General features: G+C 41.5%; 1 protein-coding gene across 3 annotated transcripts in view; it reads left to right on the forward strand.

Annotated features, from left to right (window-relative positions):
• Positions 1 to 11,930, forward strand: part of tsen15 (TSEN15 tRNA splicing endonuclease subunit) — a 46,503-nt gene extending 34,573 nt beyond the window's left edge. Inside the window, exon 6 of one of the 3 annotated variants that reach the window (XR_013887879.1) lies at positions 10,959 to 11,070. Coding sequence is in view for 2 of the 3 variants with exons in the window: in XM_080195931.1 (XP_080052057.1) it covers positions 10,959 to 11,269 (311 nt within the window). In the remaining variant the exon portion in view is untranslated. Of the gene's footprint in view, positions 1 to 10,958 lie in introns of all 3 variants that reach the window. The other 2 variants (XM_080195931.1, XM_080195930.1) reach the window with 2 other exon arrangements.
• The last annotated feature ends 8,511 nt before the right edge of the window (positions 11,931 to 20,441 follow it).

Here is a 20,441-nt window from a genome sequence, read left to right on the forward strand (position 1 = left end):
CACCCCAAAGATGTGCTGTTAGGCTGATTGGCAGGAATAAATTGTCCCTAATTCAGGTTCCCTCAATCTAGATGGCCATAAAACATTAGACAGGGGTCGTGGGTAGAGAGGTGGACTGGTGGTGTTGAGATGGCGGCACGGGCTCGTTGGGCCGAAGGGCCTGTTTCCCGAGCTGATTTTATTCTTTGTTTGTATTTTTAAAGAGGTATTTGTATTGAAATGGACAGACCAACTTTTATATTTACCACACAAATACAGCAACTTCATGCCATTCAGTGCATGGCAGTGATAAACCAGTGAGATGCCATTTTGTGAAGCTAATGGAGTGGTGCAGCTCAGACTGCAGCTATTGGATATTTTTACCTCCCATCTGCTGCTGCTCCTGCCTCAAGTTCTGTGCACCATTAACCACAATGTTGCCTTTGATGGGAACATCTGGACCAATAATTCACCTGATGCCCACTGAAATGCATTAAATTGGCTGGGGAACACAGTAAAAACTTTGAAAGGTTGTGATTTCACTGTCAACTTTTACTGTCATTTTATACAAATGTATTTAAAAATCTGTGCCAGCTAGCTTCAATTTTTTGAAAATTCAACTCTGAAATTGGAAGGAAAGGCACTCCTTGCACTGGTATTAAATCATTACAGTACTGTCCCTTGTTGACGATGTTCCAAGGAAAGAAAAAGCTTACTCTGGCACCCGACCAGCCAGCTAGCTCCTTTCACTTTGTGCCAATGTTAATATCTAGGCCTTAGCCATAAAGGAGGAAATTATACTATTGAGGCAACGGCAGAATTGTATTCCACGCGGAGGGTGTGGAGAGTCTGCAGAAGGATCTAGATAGTTAGGCGAATGGGCCAGGAAATGGCAAATGGAATTTAATGTTGGCAAGTGCGAGGTGGTCCACTTTGGTAGGAATAATGGTAGGAAGGGTTATTACTTAAGTGGCGAAAAACTGCAGCAGGCGACGGTGCAGAGGGACCTCGGGGTCCTTGTGCATGAGTCACAAAAACCCAGCTTGCAGGTGCAGCAGGTGGTCAGGAAAGCGAATGGGATGCTGGCCTTCATAGCGAGGGGGATTGAATATAAAAGTAGGGAGGTCTTGCTGTGGCTGTATAGGGCATTGGTGAGGCCGCAGCTGGAGTACTGTGTGCAGTTTTGGGCGCCGTACTTACGCAAGGATATTTCGGCCTTGGAGGGAGTGCAGAGGAGGTTTACTAGGCTGATGCCGGAGTTGAGGGGGTTGAGCTATGAGGAGAGGCTGAATAAATTAGGCTTGTACTCGTTAGAGTTTAAAAGAATGAGGGGAGATCTCATTGAGACATATAAGATGATGAATGGGATGGATAGGATAGAGGTGGAGAGACTCTTCCCACTCAGAAAGGATAGTAGGACTAGGGGGCACAGCCTCAAGATAAAGGGGGTGCAGTTTAGAACGGAGTTGAGGAGGAACTTCTTCACTCAAAGGGTGGTGAATCTCTGGAATCCTCTGCCCGTCGAAGTGGTGGAGGCTACCTCGCTAAATATTTTTAAGACGCGGGTTGATAGGTTTTTGATAAGAGAGGGGATTAAGGGTTATGGGGAGAAGGCGGGAATGTGGAACTGAGCCACGACAGATCAGCCATGATCTTATTGAATGGCGTGGCAGGCTCGAAGGGCTAGATGGCCTACTCCTGCTCCTATTTCTTATGTTCTTATGTAACCTCATAGTCTGGCAAATCCCTCATTCTATCTTTATGATCAAGGAAGTGGCCCACACTTTGTTCAATGAGGAGTGTTCAGAGCATGCCTTGAGCAATACAAGACATACTTAAAAATTTAGATGCCAACCTGATGAAATTAGTGGCAGCAGCATGCTTTAAACTGAGCTAAGCAATACCCTCAACCAGTGGGTCAGATAAAGTTCTGCAGTCCTACCATATCCTGTCGTGAATGATGATGAACAATTGAACAAGCAATGAAAGGAGGTAGCTCAGTGATGATGGTTCAGCATGTTAGTGCAAAAGATTAGGCTGAAGCATTTGCAGCCATCCTCAACTAGTAATGTCAAGTGAATGATTCATACCAGAGGTAACATTTAAGGCATAATTTAACCAATTGTAGCATCTGTGATGTTGGGGGACTCTGGAAGAGGCCAAAATGAATCGTCAATTAATTGATTGTCCACTACCATTTGTGACAGCATGTCGCAGGGTGACAGAGCTTTGATTTAATTTGTTCGTCGTGGGATTGTATTGCTTTGTCTCTTGCAGGTAGCCCTGTGTTGTAGCCTCATCAGGTTGGCATCTCATGTTTAGGTATGCCTGGTGCTGCTTCTTGCATATGCTCCTGCACTCCTCATTGAACCAGGGATGATCTCATGGCTTGATAGTAATGGTAGAGTGAGGGATGTGCCACCTTATGAGGTTACAGGTTACGGTTGAATACATTTCTGCTGCTGCTGATAGCCTGCAGCAACTTGTGGATGTCCATTTTGAGCTGCTGGGTCTGTTTAAGTCTATTCCATTTAACATGGTGGTAGTGCCCCACAACATGATGGAGGGTATCCTCAATGTGAAGCTGGGACTTTGTCTCCATAAGGGGTGTGTGGTGGTCGCTCCTACCGATTCTGTCATGGACAGATACATCTGTGGCAGGCAGATTGGTGAGGGTGATTCAAGTATATTTTTCCCTCTGGTTGGTTCCCTCACCACCTGCTGCAGACCCAGTCTGACAGGTATGTTTTTCGAAGCTTGGTCAATAATCGTGCAACTGAGCCGCTCTTAATGATGAACATTGAAGTCCTCCACCCAGAGTACATTCTGTTCCCTTACTACTTTCCAACTTGTGTTCAAGGAATGTATGGAATGGAGAACTGTATGTGATAAATGTTCCAGTAAGGTACACAGAAACACTAGCTTCAAAGTTTGATATCAATCCATGAAACGATATGAGGTGACCAAAAGCTTGATAGATTTTAAACATAGAAAATAGGTGCAGGAGTAGGCCATTTGGCCCTTCGAGCCTGAACTACCATTCAATACGATCATGGTTGATCATGCACTTTTTAGTATCCCAATTTCTCTCCATGTTCCTTGATCGCTTTAGCCACAAGGGCCATGAATATAACTAATGAACTGTCCTAACAGCTTTCCTTGATAGAGAATTCCACAGGTTCAAAACTCTGAGTGAAGAAGCTCATCCTCATCTCAGTCTTGAATGGCTTACCCCTTATTCATGGACTGTGACCCTTAGTTCTGCACTTCCCCAATATCAGGAACATTCTTCCTGCATCCAGCCTATCCAATCCCATCAGGATTTTATGTTTCTTTGGGATCCCCCCTCATTCTTCTAAATTCCAGTGAGTGCAAGCCCAGTCTCTCCCATGTCAATCCTGCCATTCCAGGATTCAGTCTGGTACCTTTGCTGGTTTCCTGTAATAGCAAGAATGTCCTTCCTCAGACTAGTAAACCAAAACGGCACACAATACTCAACATGTGGCCTCACCAAGACCTTATGTAACTGCAGCAAGGCATGCTTACTCCTATGCACAAATCCTCTTGCTATGAAGGCCAGCATGCCATTAGTTTTCCTCACTGCTTGGTGTACCTGCATGCCAATCTTCAGTGACTGTTCTGCCGTGAAACCCAGGTCACGTTGCACTTTTTTCCTAAACTGCTACCATTCAGATAATCTATCTTTTTGTTTTTGCCATTAAAGTGGATAACCTTGCATTTATCCACATTATATTGCATATAAAGTCTCATCTTTCCACTGACTATAAAGCTTAGAAAGGTGGATTTAATTTTATAGTGAATATGGTTCCAAAACCATCTATAAATGTAGCACCAAACACTTGGAAACATGAAATAAAAGATAAATGCTGGAAATAATCAGGTCAAACAGTATCAACATTTCAGGTTAATCACCTTCCATTGATGCTGGAAGATGCAAGAGATGAACTTCTGCCAGAGAAAGGGGATAGGAAAGGACAAAAGGCAAAAGGTTTGTATGATAGTGAATGTAATAATGTGCCACATTTGGTAGAGAGTTAGAAATTTCACTCAGGCCATGTACGAGTTGTCTTAAATTTGGATGGACACACTATTAGAGGTGACAAAGAGAAGGCTTTGCTCTAATTTAACCTGTTATGTTTGACCTGGGAATACTTGACAAAACAACTATCCATTGTCCAACAATTAAGCCTTCATCTTGGTCATTGCATATACTATTTTTTTAATATAAATACACAACAATGCCAAAGATTGGAGCCCCATTGTCTTTTTGAAACACCTGCTTCACCTGGATTATATTTGGATTTCCAAAACACTTTTGATAAAGTATTGCATTGTAGACCCATGAGTAAGGCCAGCGTGATAAGAGGCCTTTAATATTACAAAGATGGTTGATAGGACATAGATCAAGAAACTGTTTTAGTTTGTGTAGAGAACGAAATGGAGGGCTATAAATATTCAGTAAGGAATTCAGGAGGAACTTATTTACCCAGAGAGTGATTACAATATGGAATTCCGATTTGAGATGAACAGTATTCCTGTGTTTAAGCACATGAAGTAGAAAAATGGAAGGTTATGCTGTTAGAATTAGATAAAAAGGGTTAAAAAGGAGGGTTGTATGGAGCATAAAATCAGCATGGACCAGTCAGGCTGAATGGCCTGTTTGTGTTGCAAACACTAAATAATTGTATAAGATTTCAAAGCTTTGTGCTAGTCTAGTTTTGGGCCAATGCCAAGCACAGCAGATGGATATTTACATGTCAAAAGAAGTTGATGTTTGATATCAAATTGGATGATACATTTCATAACTGAGCAGACATCTGGTTCTTGTGAAATGCATATTAATGGCAGGCAATCTGCTCTGTAGTAAACCCAGTGCACTGGGACATGCCCATCACTCTGGTGCTAATCTTTAATTAAATTCGATACCCAATATCGTGCCTGCAGAGCACTTTTAAACTAGGCTTGTCAAGCCTTTCCATGTGGGGGGTGCGAGAAACGATCAAAGTTCAATATTTCTTCTCACTCAAGAGCCTGATGAGCAAATTTCAGGAAGATGAGGTTTGGCATTTCAAACATGAACTTAAAAAAAAGCCAAAGCAATAAGTTCATTTGGAAAAAAAAAAGTAATTTAATAAAAATGACTATTGACGTGCTAAGCACCTAAGCTAACCACTAAACCATTTTTTGCCTTTTAGCTTAAGAAGAAGGGCTAAAAAGACAGATTAGGTCCCAAGACCTGGTCACCAGGGATGAAGCGAAGAGTTACATTTAACTCACACTGACCTTGGTGGCACACGTTCTGAGCTAGCGTCGGTGGAATTCATATGAAAGTGGGGATCAGAAGTGGATTGTCTTTCAGTTTGGCCTTTCCTCCTCATCCAGCCTGCTTTGTGGCTACGTTAATAAAAGGGAGCAGGAGGACAAGAGGGTTTATGTGTGTGTGTTACAGGCTCACTTCCAGTTTCTGGGTTCTCACTCTCGCCCACCCACTTACCCAGACACACTCTCTTGCATAGCCTCACTCACTCGTCACCCGGGTCCGGGAGGTTTGGACGTCTTTCTGCCAAAGATGAATTTGGATACTGAAAGGAGACAAGCTTTCTCGACCAGAGCATCCACCCTGTCTGGGACCCCATTTGCCCCAGACAGGGCTGATGCTCTTGCTCCTAGCTTCCCTAGTCCAGCCTGCCATCTTTACTACTGTGATCTTTTCTGGAGCTGGTGCTTGTGGAGGAGGATGTGCTAGAGAGAGAACATATGTTCTGGAAACATACAAGCCATGTATCCTGTCTCTGCTCCTCAAATCGAAACTGTTCTACTCCTGTGTGTTGATCAGCAGTAAAATTGGGAAAGAACTGGCTTTAGATTGGAACCACAGAGGTTTACAGCATGAAAACAGGCCTTTTGGCCCAACTTGTTCATGCTACCCTTTTTTCAAACCCCTAAGCTAGTCCCAGTTGCCCCCATTTGGCCCATATCCCTCAGTACCCATCTTATCCATGTGTCTAAATGCTTTTTAAAAGACAAAATTGTTCCTGCCTCTACTACTACCTCTGGCAGCTTGTTCCAGATACTCACCACCTTCTGTGTGAAAAAATTGCCCCTCTGGACCCTTTTATATCTCTCCCCTCTCAGCTTAATCCTATGCCCTCTAGTTTTAGACTCCCCTACCTTTGAGAAAAGATATTGACCATCTAGTTGATCTATGCCCCTCATTATTTTATAGACCTCTATAAGATCATTCCTCAGCCTCCCACGCTCCAGAGAAAAATGTCCCAGTCTTTCCAGCCTCTCCTTATAATTTAAGCCATCAAGTCCAGGTAGCATCCTAGTAAATCTCTTCTGCATTCTTCCTAGTTTAATAATATCCTTTCTCTAATAGAGTGACCAAAACTGTACACAGTATTCCAAGTGTGGCCTTACCAATGTCTTGTACAACTTCAACAAGACGTTCCAACTCCTGCATATAGTGTTCTGACCAATGAAACCAAGCATGCTAAATGCCTTCTTCAGCAATCTGTCCATCTGGGACTCTACTTTCAAGGAACTATGAGCCTGTACCCCTAAATTTCTTTGTTTTGTAACTCTTCCCAACGCCCTAATATTAACTGAGTAAGCCCTGCCCTGGTTCGATCTACCAAAATGCATCACCTTGCACTTATTTAAAATTAAATTCCATCTGCCCAATTGATCAAGATCCCGTTGCAATCCAAGATAACTTTCTTCACTGTCCACAATGCCACCAATCTTGGTGTCATTTGCAAACTTACTAACCACGTCTCCTAAACTCTCATCCAAATCATTAATACAAATGGCAAACAACTGTAGACCCAGAGCCGATCCCTGAGGCACACCACTGTTCACAGGCCTACAGTTTGAAAAACAACGCTCTACAACCACCCTCTGGCTTCTGTCATCAAGCCACTTTTGTATCCATTTAGATATCTCACCCTGGATCTTGTGAGATTTAACCTTATGCAACAACCTACTAGGCAGTACCTTGTCAAAGACCTTACTAAAGTCCATGTAAACAACATGGATTACACTGCCCTCATCTACCTTCTTGGTTACCTCATCAAAAAACTCAATCAAATTTATGAGACATGATTTTCCATTCACAAAGTCATGCTCACTGTCCCTAATCATTCCTTGTATCTATAAATGCCGGTAGATTCTGTCTCTCAAAATACCTTCTAACAACTTATTCGCCACAGATGTGAGGCTCAGCAGCCTGTAGTCCCCAGGCTTTTCCCTGCAGGCCTTTTTAAACAAAGACACAATATTTACCATGTTCAGGCACCTCACTTGTGACTATAAATGATTCAAATATCTCTGCTGGAGGGCACTCAATTTCTTCCCTAGCCTCCCACAATGTTCTGGGATATGCGTCAGGTCCCAAGGACCTCCTTCCAGCACCACCACCTCCGTAATATGTACACTCCTCAAGACATCACTATTTCCCCAAGTTCCCTAACATCCATGCTTTTCTCAACAGTAAATAGTGATGAGAAATATTCATTGAAGATCTTGCTCATCTCTTTTGGATCCACACTTAGATTACATTGTTGATCCTTAAGAGGCCCTACTCTCTTCATAGTTACTCTCTTGGCCTTTATATATTTGTAGAAGCTCTTTGGATTCTCCCTTGCCTTATCTGTTAAAACAGTCTCATGTCCCCTTTTGCCCTCCTGATTTTTCTCATCTCTACTCCTACACCCCCATGCTCTTCAAGGAATTCACTTGATTTCAGCTGCCTATGCGTGTCATGTGCCTCCTCCTTCTTGACCAGCGCCTCAATATCCCGAATCATCCAGGGTTCTACACTTCTACCAGCCTTGCCCTTCACTCCTAAGAGGAATGTACTTACCCTGAACACTGGTTAATATGCTTTTGAAAGCTTCCCACTTAACAGATGTCCCTTTCCCTTCCCATGGTCTCCCCCAATTAACTTTTGAAGTTTCTGCCTGATATCATCAAAATTGGCCTTGCCCCAATTTAGAATTTTAACTTTTGGGCCAGTTCTATCATTCTCCGTAACTATCTTAAAACCAATAGAATTATGGTCACTGGTTCCAGAGTGGTCCCTCACTAACACTTCTGTCAACTGCCCTTCCTTATTTCCCAAGAAAAGGTCAAGTTTTGCCCACTCTCTAGTCAGGCCATCCACATACTGAATGAGAAATTCTTCCTGAATACACAACAAATTTGTCTACATCCAAATCTCTACTACTTTGGCTGTCCCGATCAATTTTGGGAAAATTAAAATCCCCAACTATTATCACCCTATTTTTCTTGGAGCTATCCGTAATCTCCTTACATATTTGCTCCTCAATTTCCCGCAGACTATTAGGGGCCTATAGTACAACCCTATTGGATGAATAACTTCTTGCAGAATCTTTTATTGAACCTATCTGTAGTTTGAACATGAGCTGGTTACAAAGGCTTCAGGAGCCTGTACGCTATGGGTTGGACAAGCCTGTTTTAAACTAACAGAATTTGAAAGCAGCAAACCTGTTGAGGGTTGTAGGAAGAGGAATACCCTGCAAAATGAGAAGCAAGTTAACCTTTTTCAGTTTCTAAAAAGATAAAGAGTCAGCCTGTTTTTGGAATGCAATAATCGATGCATGTTACCTAATCTGGGGAAAAAACACTGAAAACATGCGTCAAACAAGGTGGTCAAAACCTTCATCAAAGCGGTAGGTTTTGAAGCGGTTATTTTGTAGAAAAAGGTGGCGCTGTCCAAAGAGGGAATTCCAGAGCAGGTGCTGAGACTTTGTTTTGTTGTTAAGCTGCAATGCTTCAAGATGTTTGCGTATTTCACCAAGTAGAGAATTTGGTTTGATTTATATTGTGTTGTCATAAAATTAACTATGGTTTGCAAAGTAACTTACGTTGAGAAAACATGATGTGCAGAAATTTATAGGAGAAATTAATCAGGATACAGGAAGAACAAGTTCTTTGAATTGTATATTCTCTCACATTAAAGCAATTTGATTCAGTGAGGGTTGTCCAACATAATATTTGCAGCTTTAATGTCTGAATACTTTTAATTCTTGGGGATTAGCAGGGGGCCAAGTTAACAATGGCTGCCTTAGCTTCCACTTTCAAGATGGTGCCAGAGCAAGGTGACTTCTTGTGAGCTGTCCTCAGCATACTCCCAATTCTATCTTTTACTCGCATTCTATGCTCTTAAAACTGAACTCTAACTACTGTAACACTATATTCTGCACTCTCCTTTCCTTCTCCCCTATCTACTCAACAAACAGTATGTTTTGTCTTTATAGTACAAGAAACAATACTTTTCAATGTAATCTAATATATGTGACAATACAAAATGGATGTTTTTTATTTTGTGTAGTATTTGATTGACAGCTTGGTGAGCCAATCATAATGCAGGGAGCTGTGGAGAGTCAGTTAATTATTTTACTTTCTTTTTTTTTACCTCTTTCAATCTCTCAATTTCTCTATGGGAAAAGGCAGAATTAAATAGTTTTTTTGAATTTGGAATGGTCAGAATGAATGGATGATTGTCTCAAGTTAAGAATATAAGAACTAAGAGCAGGAGTAGGCCAAGTGGCTCCTCAAGCCTGCTCTGCCATTCAATAAGATCATGGCTAATCTTTTTGTGGACTCAGCTCCAGTTACCCACCTGCTTACGGTAACCCTTAACTTCTTTACTGTTCAAATATTTATTTATCCTTGCCTTAAAAACATTCAATGAGGAAGCCTCGACTGCTTCACTTTACATCTTAAACTGTATTCTGTTCACTTGTGTACAATACTTCATGTAAAGTAAACCAATAAATGTTTTCTTTATAATTGACATCCCACTGTATGTTTTCCCTTCTCCTTCCTGAACAATAAAAGAAGAAATTTGATGATGCAGACGAGATCAGAATCAAAACACGAGAGACCATATTGTTAATTATGGAATTTCAATTTCTCACATCTGTCATTCTTATGATCCATCTCTTGTGAATGCTTTTGTAAACATCTGTCACCAGTAAATTCTGTCAGTCAGAGGAGTCAGTCCAGCGAGCTCATTTTTACAGTTTTTTTTCTAATGCCCGTGCCTTTAATGCAGTGTCTGTACCCTTCCAGTATAAGTGTTGCACTGTCAATCCTATAAGAAATGCAAATGGTTTTGCCTTTTCTGAAATCAATGAAAGATTCTACAACCTGTGCAGAACTTTCTCTTTTTAAATGGAATTATCAATATCAGAAATGTTTTTTAATTCTAGTTTACCAAATATTCCACTGCTTATAGTTTAGGAAAGATATATCAATCCAGATGGCCGTATTTTTGAGGAACATACACTGAATTACTTTTTTCTCCTCACTTTTTAGCCATATCCCATGAATGATTTTAACAAAAAGGTTAAAAAAAAATCTGAGCTTGGTTAATTTGAAGATTACTGTGTTCCGAGCGTTTCTCCCACTGGGGTGTGTTAGAGGTTTGTCACCATTTATTTGGGTCAAGAAAGAGGGTCTCAGGTTTTTGAAGCTTAACATGTCTTAACATCATGAAAGTATCTTAATGGATGCTTTCCTGACCACCCTAGTGCTTTTTGTATGATTATAAAAACACAAAAAGGGGTAGATAGTGGCACAGTGGTTAGCACTATTGCCTCACAGCGCCAGGGACCTGGGCTCGATTCCCAATTGAGTTACTGTCTATGTGGAGTTTGCACATTCTCCCCATGTCTGAGTGGGTTTCCTCTGGGTGCTCCAGTTTCCTTCCACATAGATGTGCGGATTAGATGGTTTAGCCATGTTAAATTGCCCTTTAGTGTCGGGGGGCTAGCTAGGTTAAATGCATGGGATTATGGGGATTGTGGTCAGTGAGACTTGATGGATTGCATGGCTGCCTTCATAGGATTCTAAGACAACTATGTTTTAATTTCTAGCATGGACTAAGCAAGCAGTGTATCTTAACATTTTGTTGCTTTTGTTTTTAGGATTAGAAGAATCATGGAGTGCATCTGTGACCAAAGTGCAAAGGAATTCACCCTGGCCATTGTTGACTCGGACTCGACCGTGGTGTATTATCAGCTTACCAATGGGTTTGTTGTACCAGAGCCACCAGACATTGTCGAGGAGGTGGACAGCAAACAATGTAGAAAGAGGCGGAGGAAGTTTCAGCGATGAGCCTAGTTTGTTTTGTCAGCTTATTCTGGTGAAGATTATATTTCCAAAAGAGAGAAATGTGTTGAATCTCTGCAAAAAAAAACACAATTGCATTGTCTCAGGGGATATGTCCTGTATTTAAAGGTGTCTCATGGTCTTGCCTGTTGCTTTCATTATGAAGCTGAAGAGCTATAATGGCTGATTCAGTGTTAATCTTAGTTGGATTCATCAGTTTCAATATAAAACAATGGCTTGTGTGTGACAGAAAAGATTTTAAGAAGGTCCATATACATTCAGGTCCATTGTGCTGTACAAAATTTTGACTGTTTAAGATATATACATGCAATTATATTTGAGCAATTGATATTTATTTTTTGTTAGGGTTATCGGTTTACTTTTCTCTGTCAACAGAAATTACCTGGACCAATGTTAGTAGCACCTCCTGCATTTTATTCCACTGTTGGTTTCCTATCTCGCAGCTTGCTATTCAGTGAGGCTGGATGTTACAACATCAATCAGCAGTATTAGAAAAAACAGACCTGCCAAAAGGAAATATTTTCCCTTAACAGTTCCAGACCTGCCAAAAGGACAATATAAGCAGTTCTGATAACAAATCTGAGTTTTACTGTTATGATCTGATGTCCTCTGAATGTCTTTGAGTCACTGCCGTGTCATGCACTGTTAATCACACATTGTCAACTATCGACTACGCCTTATGAATAGCAAGGATAAACAATGTGGAGATACTTTCAATCTGTACTGCTATGATCTAACACAACATTAAAAAAAGTGTCTTAAGCAGATTGATTCAAGCACAAGTGGTGATTGACTTTCATTAAAACTAGCTGGGATTTTGTGCATGAAGATGAGACACTAATCTATAAACCAGTCAAAGTAAAATAGGGCTGAGCCTATTTATAATTGGATTATATCAAAAGAAGCTGTCTTGCCAGTTATCTTTGTGTGAGATAACTAGTGTGTGAAACAAGGAGTAAAGGATAAAAAAAATACCAATTTAAAAGCACGCTGCAAAGTCCACTGTATAAGTTACAATGATGTATGGCATTATTTTAATGCCTTCTAAAATGTTGGGGCTTGATGTATTTTTTAAAAATGAGTAGGTGTGTTTATAACACCAGGACAATGTTTTAAAATGGGTGTTGTAGCCCGTAATTAGTAATTTTTTCATTTTCCAGAGATGTTACAAGAATTTGTAGAAATATATTTTTGACATTTGTAGAGCCCTAATGCAGGAATCTTATTGTTGTGGACATGAGATTGTCATATTCCACAGTATTTTGCAATTCACAGAATTGTTAGTGCAGAAGGAAACCATTTAGCCCACTATGTCTGCTCTAGAATGATCATTATTATTTCATGGCCTTCTCCTGCAACATTGCACATTGTTTCTCTTCAAATAATCATCTAATACCTTCTGAAATGCCTCATTGAACCTGCCTCCGCCACAATTCCAGATCCAAAATACTTGCTATGTGAAAAAATTTATTCTCTCATAACATTTGCTTCTTTTGTAAATCACTTTAACTCTGTGCCTTCTCGTCTTAGATCCTTTTATGAATGTCCAGCCCCCTCATGATTTTTGAACATCTTTTTCACATCTCTTCACCTGCTGTCCAAGGAGAATAGTCCCAACCTCTCCTCTCTATCCTCATAACTGAAGTTTCTCATTCCTGGAGCTATTTTTGTAAACCTCTTCTGCAATTCTCCAATGTATTCACATCCTTCCTTCCTATAGTGTGGCGTCCAGCACTGTAGGCAGTATTCTAGCTGAGATCTAACTAGTGTCTTATTGAAGTTCAGCTTAACCTCTTTGCACTTGTATTCTGAACCCTTTTTAATAAAGCCCAGGATACTGTATGCATTATTAACTGCATTTTTAACTTACCCTGCCACATTCAATGGCTAATGCATATATTCACCCTGGCCCCTCTGCTCCTGTATATTATTTATACTATTTTTCTATGTTCCTCCTACCAAAATGAATTGAACTTCATCTGCCACTTATCTGCCCATTCCACCAACTTGTCTATGCCTTTTGAAGTTCTACACTCTCTTCCTCAGTTTACATTGGGTAAAATTGTTCCAAAATTTGTCAGTGTGTCAGTTTTGGGCTGAAAACTGGCATTTATTTCGCCGACAGCTCAGCTGAGTTTTCACTCCAGATTTTCTGACACTCAGTGCACAGAGAATCTGGGGACGTGGTTTGTGCAGGCAGTCTGGCAGGGCCTGACTGAACTGGCCACAGGGTGCCATCTTTTAAGGGCACCTTAAAATGTGCTGAAATGTCAACTTCCCCTCCCTCCCCCCAACATCATGGACACAGAGGACCCCTCCTACCTCAAAAGCATTAGGGCAATCCTTTCACCCACCCCACATTATAAAATCCTGCCCATTAACTCTATTCCTGTCTCCACAAATGCTGCCAGAGCACCGAGTTATCATAATCAGTCTTTGTTTTTGTTATCATAATCAGTCTTTTCTGCAGCATCCCTGTGACCATTCCAAGCCTGACTAATATATACAACCTTATCCTGGTAACTATGGGTAAGTATGACTACCCCTGCAATTGAACCCTATGCTCTATGAAATGTTAAGATATTAAATTTTTTTTTCAGCTTTATATTATTGTCCCCTTTTAAGATGTATTTGTGCGAACACTTCAGAGTCGCTGTTTCTCTAATCTGTTAAGTTTTGCCATTTATTATTGCTTTCAGAGTTGATTGCCTCAAATGTCTCCACATTAAACCTGATTTTGATCTACCAATCATTGTGCATCCTTCCTGACATGTTCACTCTTTTGTCTCAATTACTTTCCCCAGTTTTGTTCTGTCTGCTGATTCTGCATTATAATGTCCAGAACACGCACATTGAGAGCAATGATCCTGCGGGCTGAAAAAAATGTCCTTTAACCTCTAATGTTTAACATCAAGTGTTTCATATTTATCAACAAACCTTTGCAGTATCAAATGCCTTTTGAAAATCGATATTCACAACATCAACTGCATGCATATTTTCTAAATTCAGTTGTATTTTGCAACTGTGAATTGTCTTTACAGAATTTCTTGGTCATCTTTGATTATGCCATTTTAAGTGAAGATTAGTTTTCTTTTTCCTGTGACTTCTGGAAGTTTTTCCACTACCAAGCATTGGCTTACTGGTATAAAATTTCCCTCCTTCCATCTTGGACAGAGAAACTCTGGTAATTGTCCTTTTCAATATTGAGGATATTGGAAATGAAAGCACTGTCCTCCCCCCTCACTCCCCACCCCTTTTCTTTTTCAGATACTGTCAGTTAGATCACAAACCTAACATTTGAGTCCTTCACTAGCGCATCTATTGGTTCTAGAAGACTTTCTCATAGTTAAGTGGAATTATCAATGTCAGAGATGTTTTTTTAAATTCTAGTTTATCAAATAATCCACTGCTTATAATTTAGGACAAATGTATCAATCCAGATGGTCACATTTGGAACTCACCTAAGAATAGGTATACTTGCTACAGAGAGTGTAGCGAAAGTTCACCAGACTGATTCCTGGGTTGGGAGGATGTCTATGTTGACTGCCATTCTTGGCATCCTTGCCAGTCTTACTTTCCTCTTCACCTCTCCTCTCAGCCTATTGTACTTGACCAAGTTCTCACTTGATGAATTCACCTGACATGCATTTTTTTTTGTTCATCATAATCTCAATCCCCCTTGTCATCCAAAGAGCCATGTTTTTCCTTCTCTTTACTCTTCACTTTTGTTGCAATGTGCCCAACTTGTACCTGAAGTATGTCTTTGTTGAAGATCACATTGTTCCGTTACAATTTGTCATGTCGATCTTTATTCCATTTTACCTTGGTCAGTACATTCCCATTGCATTGAAATTAGCTGTTTTCCAATCCAGATGTTGTATTGTTCTTTACTTTTCTCTTTTACTAATCTAAACTTTGATATACTGATCACTCTTACCCAGGTGCTCCCCCACAGACATTTGGTCCACTTGGCCCACCTCCTGTCCCAGTACCAGATGCAATAATGCCTCCTTTTTAGGTGGGCTGAGAACACACTGATAAATCAAGTTCTCTCCCTCTCCTTATCCTTTAACATATTTCCAACTAACATTTGCGTAATTTAAGTCCCCCAGTATAGGCTGGGCGAATGGGCCAGGAAATGGCAAATGGAATTTAATGTTGGCAAGTGTGAGGTGGTCCACTTTGGTAGGAAGAATGGTAGGAAGGACTATTACTTACGTGGCGAAAAACTGCAGCAGGCGACGGTGCAGAGGGACCTCGGGGTCCTTGTGCATGAGTCGCAAAAACCCAGCTTGCAGGTGCAGCAGGTGGTCAGGAAGGCGAATGGGATGCTGGCCTTCATAGCGAGGGGGATTGAATATAAAAGTAGGGAGGTCTTGCTGCAGCTGTATAGGGCATTGGTGAGGCCGCAGCTGGAGTACTGTGTGCAGTTTTGGGCGCCGCACCTGCGCAAGGATATTTTGGCCTTGGAGGGAGTGCAGAGGAGGTTTACTAGGCTGATACCGGAGTTGAGGGGGTTGAACTATGAGGAGAGGCTGAATAAACTAGGCTTGTACTCGTTAGAGTTTAGAAGAATGAGGGGAGATCTCATTGAGACGTATAAGATGATGAATGGGATGGATAGGATAGAGGTGGAGAGACTCTTCCCGTTCAAAAAAGACAGTAGGACTAGGGGGCACAGCCTCAAGATAAAGGGGAGGCGGTTTAGAACGGAGTTGAGGAGGAACTTCTTCACTCAAAGGGTGGTGAATCTCTGGAATTCTCTGCCCGTTGAAGTGGTGGAGGCTGCCTCGCGAAATATTTTTAAGACGCGGGTTGATGGGTTTTTGATAAGAGAGGGGATTAAGGGTTTTGGGGAGAGGGCGGGAAAGTGGAACTGAGCCACGATAGATCAGCCATGATCTTATTGAATGGCGGGGCAGGCTCGAAGGGCTAGATGGCCTACTCCTGCTCCTATTTCTTATGTTCTTACATTACCGCTGTATAGTTCTTGCTCATCTCTGCAGATTTGCTCCTTTGTCTGCAATTTCTCTTCAGGTAACTATATTCAATTCCCTGAAACTTAATCAATGATTGAATTTGCCTGCAGCATACTCTAAGGCAATGCATTCCAGAGCGTAATCATTCATTAAATAATAGAATCCCTAAAGTGCAAAAGAAGGTCATTCAGTCCATCAGATTAGCACTGACCTTCTGATATCTTACCCAGTCCCCCGCTCCCATCCTATCCCTGTAATCCTGCAGTTTATCTTGGGACACTAGCGGACAGTGGTCTGCGTATCTGTGGTGTGTGGGAGGAAACCAGGGCACCTGGAGGAAGCACATGCAGGCACAGGGAAAATGTGTAAATGCCACACAGTCACCCAAGGCTGAAATTGAACCCGGGTTACTGGAGCAGCAGTGAAAACCACTGTGCCACCCCCTTAATGAAAAGTTACTATAATCCCAAATGACTATACGCTGACTGATTTTAATCTGAGGATCACCACACCAAAGATATTCAGGTTAGGTGGATTGGCCATCCAATCATCCCATAGTGTCCCAAGAGGTATAGGTTAGGGATATTAGCCAGGTAAATACATGGGGTTACAGGGGTACTGTCTGCGTAGGATGCTTTGTCGGAGAGTTGGTATAAACTTGATGGCCATCAAGTGGCCATCTGCATTGTAGTGATTTTATATTTCTACCTCAGGCGAGAGGCAAGGCTGAGAAGGCAGGGCCTTCATGAATGACCTCAGCCAGTACAGGGATCAAGCTCATGCTGTTTGTGCTGCTCTGCATCATAAACTAGCCATTCAGCCAATTGAGCTAACTGATTCGAAACTCTCTGCATGAAAAAATTTTCCTCATCACCATTGCTTATTTACCAATCACCTTAGATCGGTGTCCTGTCATTTTTTTTTTGCTCCTGTCTCCACTGGGGGCAGTTTCTCTCCATCTGTTCTGACTGGAATTTAATTTCCATTAAAATCTGGAATCTAAAGCTAGTCTCAGTAATGGTGACCATGGTAGCTATTATCAGTTATGTTTATTATTATCAATTGTTGTAAAAATCCATCTGGATCACTAATTTCCTTTAGGAAAGGGAATCTGTTATCTTTACCTGGTCTTGCCTACATGTGACTCCAGGCACATAGTAACGTGGTTGACTCTTAAGTGTCCCCTAAAATAGCCTAGCAAGCCTTTCAGTTCAAAAGTAATTAGAGATTTTGCAACAAATGTTCGGCTTGCCTGTGCTGGCCTCATCCCACGTAAGAACAAAGAACGAAATGCCTTATTAACCATTTTCCTGCCATCTTTAATGATGTGATCATCTATACCTCCTATTCCCTCTGTTCCTGCACTCCCTTTAGAATTGTACCCTTTATTTTGCCTTTTCTTATTCCCACCAAAGTGGATTGCTTCACACTCCATTAGACAACACAGAAAAATCTAAAGGAAGCTTAGGAACAAATCTTCTGCCATATGCTTGCAGAGAGTGGGGGATAGCAGATGGATGGTGACAACCATGCAAGCAAACCTGCAGCAGAAGGCAAAGGAGTCTATTTGAGACAATATATTGGATGCACTGGGCTACACAACCACTTCACAAATTCAGCCCTTGAGGAGCTGTGGTCAGAAAAGCACACTTACGCATATTCTGATTAACCCCAGCGCTTACAAAAACCATAATTCTCAATTCTTGCAGCACTAGGCATATGCTGGTGCTTTCAAAACTGCCCGGTGATGATGGGACTCCCCCCATAAACAATTGAGCAGTCACTGCTAGACATACAAAGATGCCTTCTTCCTTCCTTGTCCCTACCCCTAACACAACCTTCCCCATAACACAGATAGGTGATATACATGTGGTAGGTGGGTTATGTGTAGATAGTTTTGATTCCTTTCCTAGAAATCCATACTCAATGCAGACATTCCCACCTATATAGCTAGAAGCTTCATGAGTACGTAGCAACAGGAGTCGGCCATTCAGTCTCTGTGCCACTCAAAAAGCTGTGGTTCTTAGACCATTAATTTGATCTGCCTGACTTTGCTGAATGGCCATTAATACTTTTCTCCAGTAAAGGTTGGTCAACCTTAAAGAATGGCTTCACTGGGAATGTGGCCACAAACGATCAATGATTCTTTGCAAGGGTCATTTGCACCTTGGAGTCTGGAGCAAAAAAATGAGGGGGCCCCGATTTGGACTCTGTTTCTCCTCACAGATGCTGCTAGACCTGCTTTGTTTATCCACCATTTTCTGTTTTTATTTTCTGTCAATGAGTAGTACTGAAAAATAATTGCACTGCAGGCCTCCAATATGTAAGGAGATTACAGATAGCTCCAAGAAAAATTGGGTGATGATAGTAGGGGATTTTAACTTTTCCAATGTTGATTGGAACAGCTATAGTGGTAGGGGCATGGATGAAGAGAAATCTGTTGAGTGCATTCAGGTGGAATTTCATTCAGTATGTGTATGGCAAAACTAGAGAGGGGCAAAACTTGACCTCTTGCGAAATAAGAAAGGGCAGGTAACAGAAGTGTTAGTGAGGGATCACCTTGGGACCAGTGACCATAATTCTACTAGTTTTAAGATAGCTATGGAGAACAGTAGGTCTGGCCCAAAAGTTAAAATTCTAAATTGGGGCAAGGCCGATTTTGATGGTATTAGACAGGAACTTTCAAAAGTTGATTGGGGGAGTCTGTTGGCTGGCGAAGAGACATCTGGTAAGTGTGAAGCTTTCAGAAGTGTGTTTACAGGGTTCAGGGTAAGTACATTCCTTTTAGAGTGAAGGGCAAGGCTGGTAGAAGTAGGGAACCCTGGACGACTCAGGATATTGAGGCCCTGGTCAGAAAGAAGGAGGCACATGACATGTATAGGCAGCTGGGATCAAGTGAATCCCTTGAAGAGTATAGAGGTAAGAATAGAGTTAATAGAGAAATCAGGAGAGGAAAAAGGGGATATGAGATTGCTTTGGCAGATAAGGCAAAGGAGAATCCAAAGAACTTCTACAAATATATAAAGGGCAAAAGAATGACTAGGGGAAGAGTAGGATCTCTTGAGGATCAACAAGGTCATCTATGTGTGGATCTACAAGAGAAAGGTGCGATCCTAAATGAATATTTCTCAAAAGTATTTACTGTTGAGAAAAGCATGGACGTTAGGCAACTTGGGGAAATAAATAATGGTGTCCTGAGGAGTGTACGTATTACAGAGAAGGAGGCATTTGAAGCTTTAAAGCACATCAAGATAGATAAATTCCTAGGACCTGATGATACATATCCCAGGATTTTGTGGGAGGCTAGGGAGGAAATTGCAGGTCCCCTAGCAGAGAATTCAATCACCAATAGCCACAAGTGAAGCTTGGAGGCTAGCAAATGTTGTGCCTTTTATCTAAAAAGGGCAGTAGGGAAAAGCCTGGGAACTACAGGCCAGTGAGCCTTACATCTGTAGTGGGTAAGTTCATAGATCATAGAACCCTACAGTGCAGAAAGAGGCCCATCAAGTCTGCACCAAACACAAGCCCACCCAGGCCCAACCCCCATATACTATACCCACTAATCCCCTCTAACCTGTGCATCCCTGGACACTAAGGGGTAATTTCTTAGCATAGCCAATCGACCTAACCCCGCACATCTTTGGACTGTGGGAGGAAACCAGAGTACCCAGATGAAACCCATGCAGACATGAGGAGAATGTGCAAACTCCACACAGACAGTGACCCGAGGTGGGAATTGAACCCAGGACCCTAGAGCTAGGAAGCAGCAGTGCTAACCACTGTGCTACCATGCCACCCATAAGTTGTTAGAAAGTATTCTGAAAGACAGGAGTTACAGATATTTGGAGAGGCAAGGACTGATTAGGAACAGTCAGCATAGCTTTGTGAGTGGAAAATCATGTCTCACGAATTTGATTGAATTTTTTGAAGGGGTAACCAAGGAGGTAGATGAGGGCTTTGCAGTTAACATTGTTTACATGGACTTTAGTAAGGCCTTTGGCAAGGTACCACATGGTAGGTTGTTGCATAAGATTAAACCTCATGGAATCCAGGGTGAGGTAGCCAATTGGATACAAAATTGGCTTGACAACAAAAGACAGAGGGTCGTTTTAGAGAGTTTTTCAAACTGGATCAGTGGAGTGTCTCAGGGATCAGTGCTGTGTCCACTGTTATTTGTTATTTGCATTAATGATTTTGATGAGTATTTATGAGGCATGGTTAGTAAGTTTGCACATGACACCAAGATTGGTGGTGTAATGGACAGTGAAGAAGGTTACCTCGGATTGCAATGGGATTTTG

This window comes from Carcharhinus amblyrhynchos, chromosome 9 (assembly GCF_965287045.1).
Source record: "Carcharhinus amblyrhynchos chromosome 9, sCarAmb.v2.hapA, whole genome shotgun sequence".
Lineage (NCBI taxonomy): Eukaryota > Metazoa > Chordata > Chondrichthyes > Carcharhiniformes > Carcharhinidae > Carcharhinus > Carcharhinus amblyrhynchos.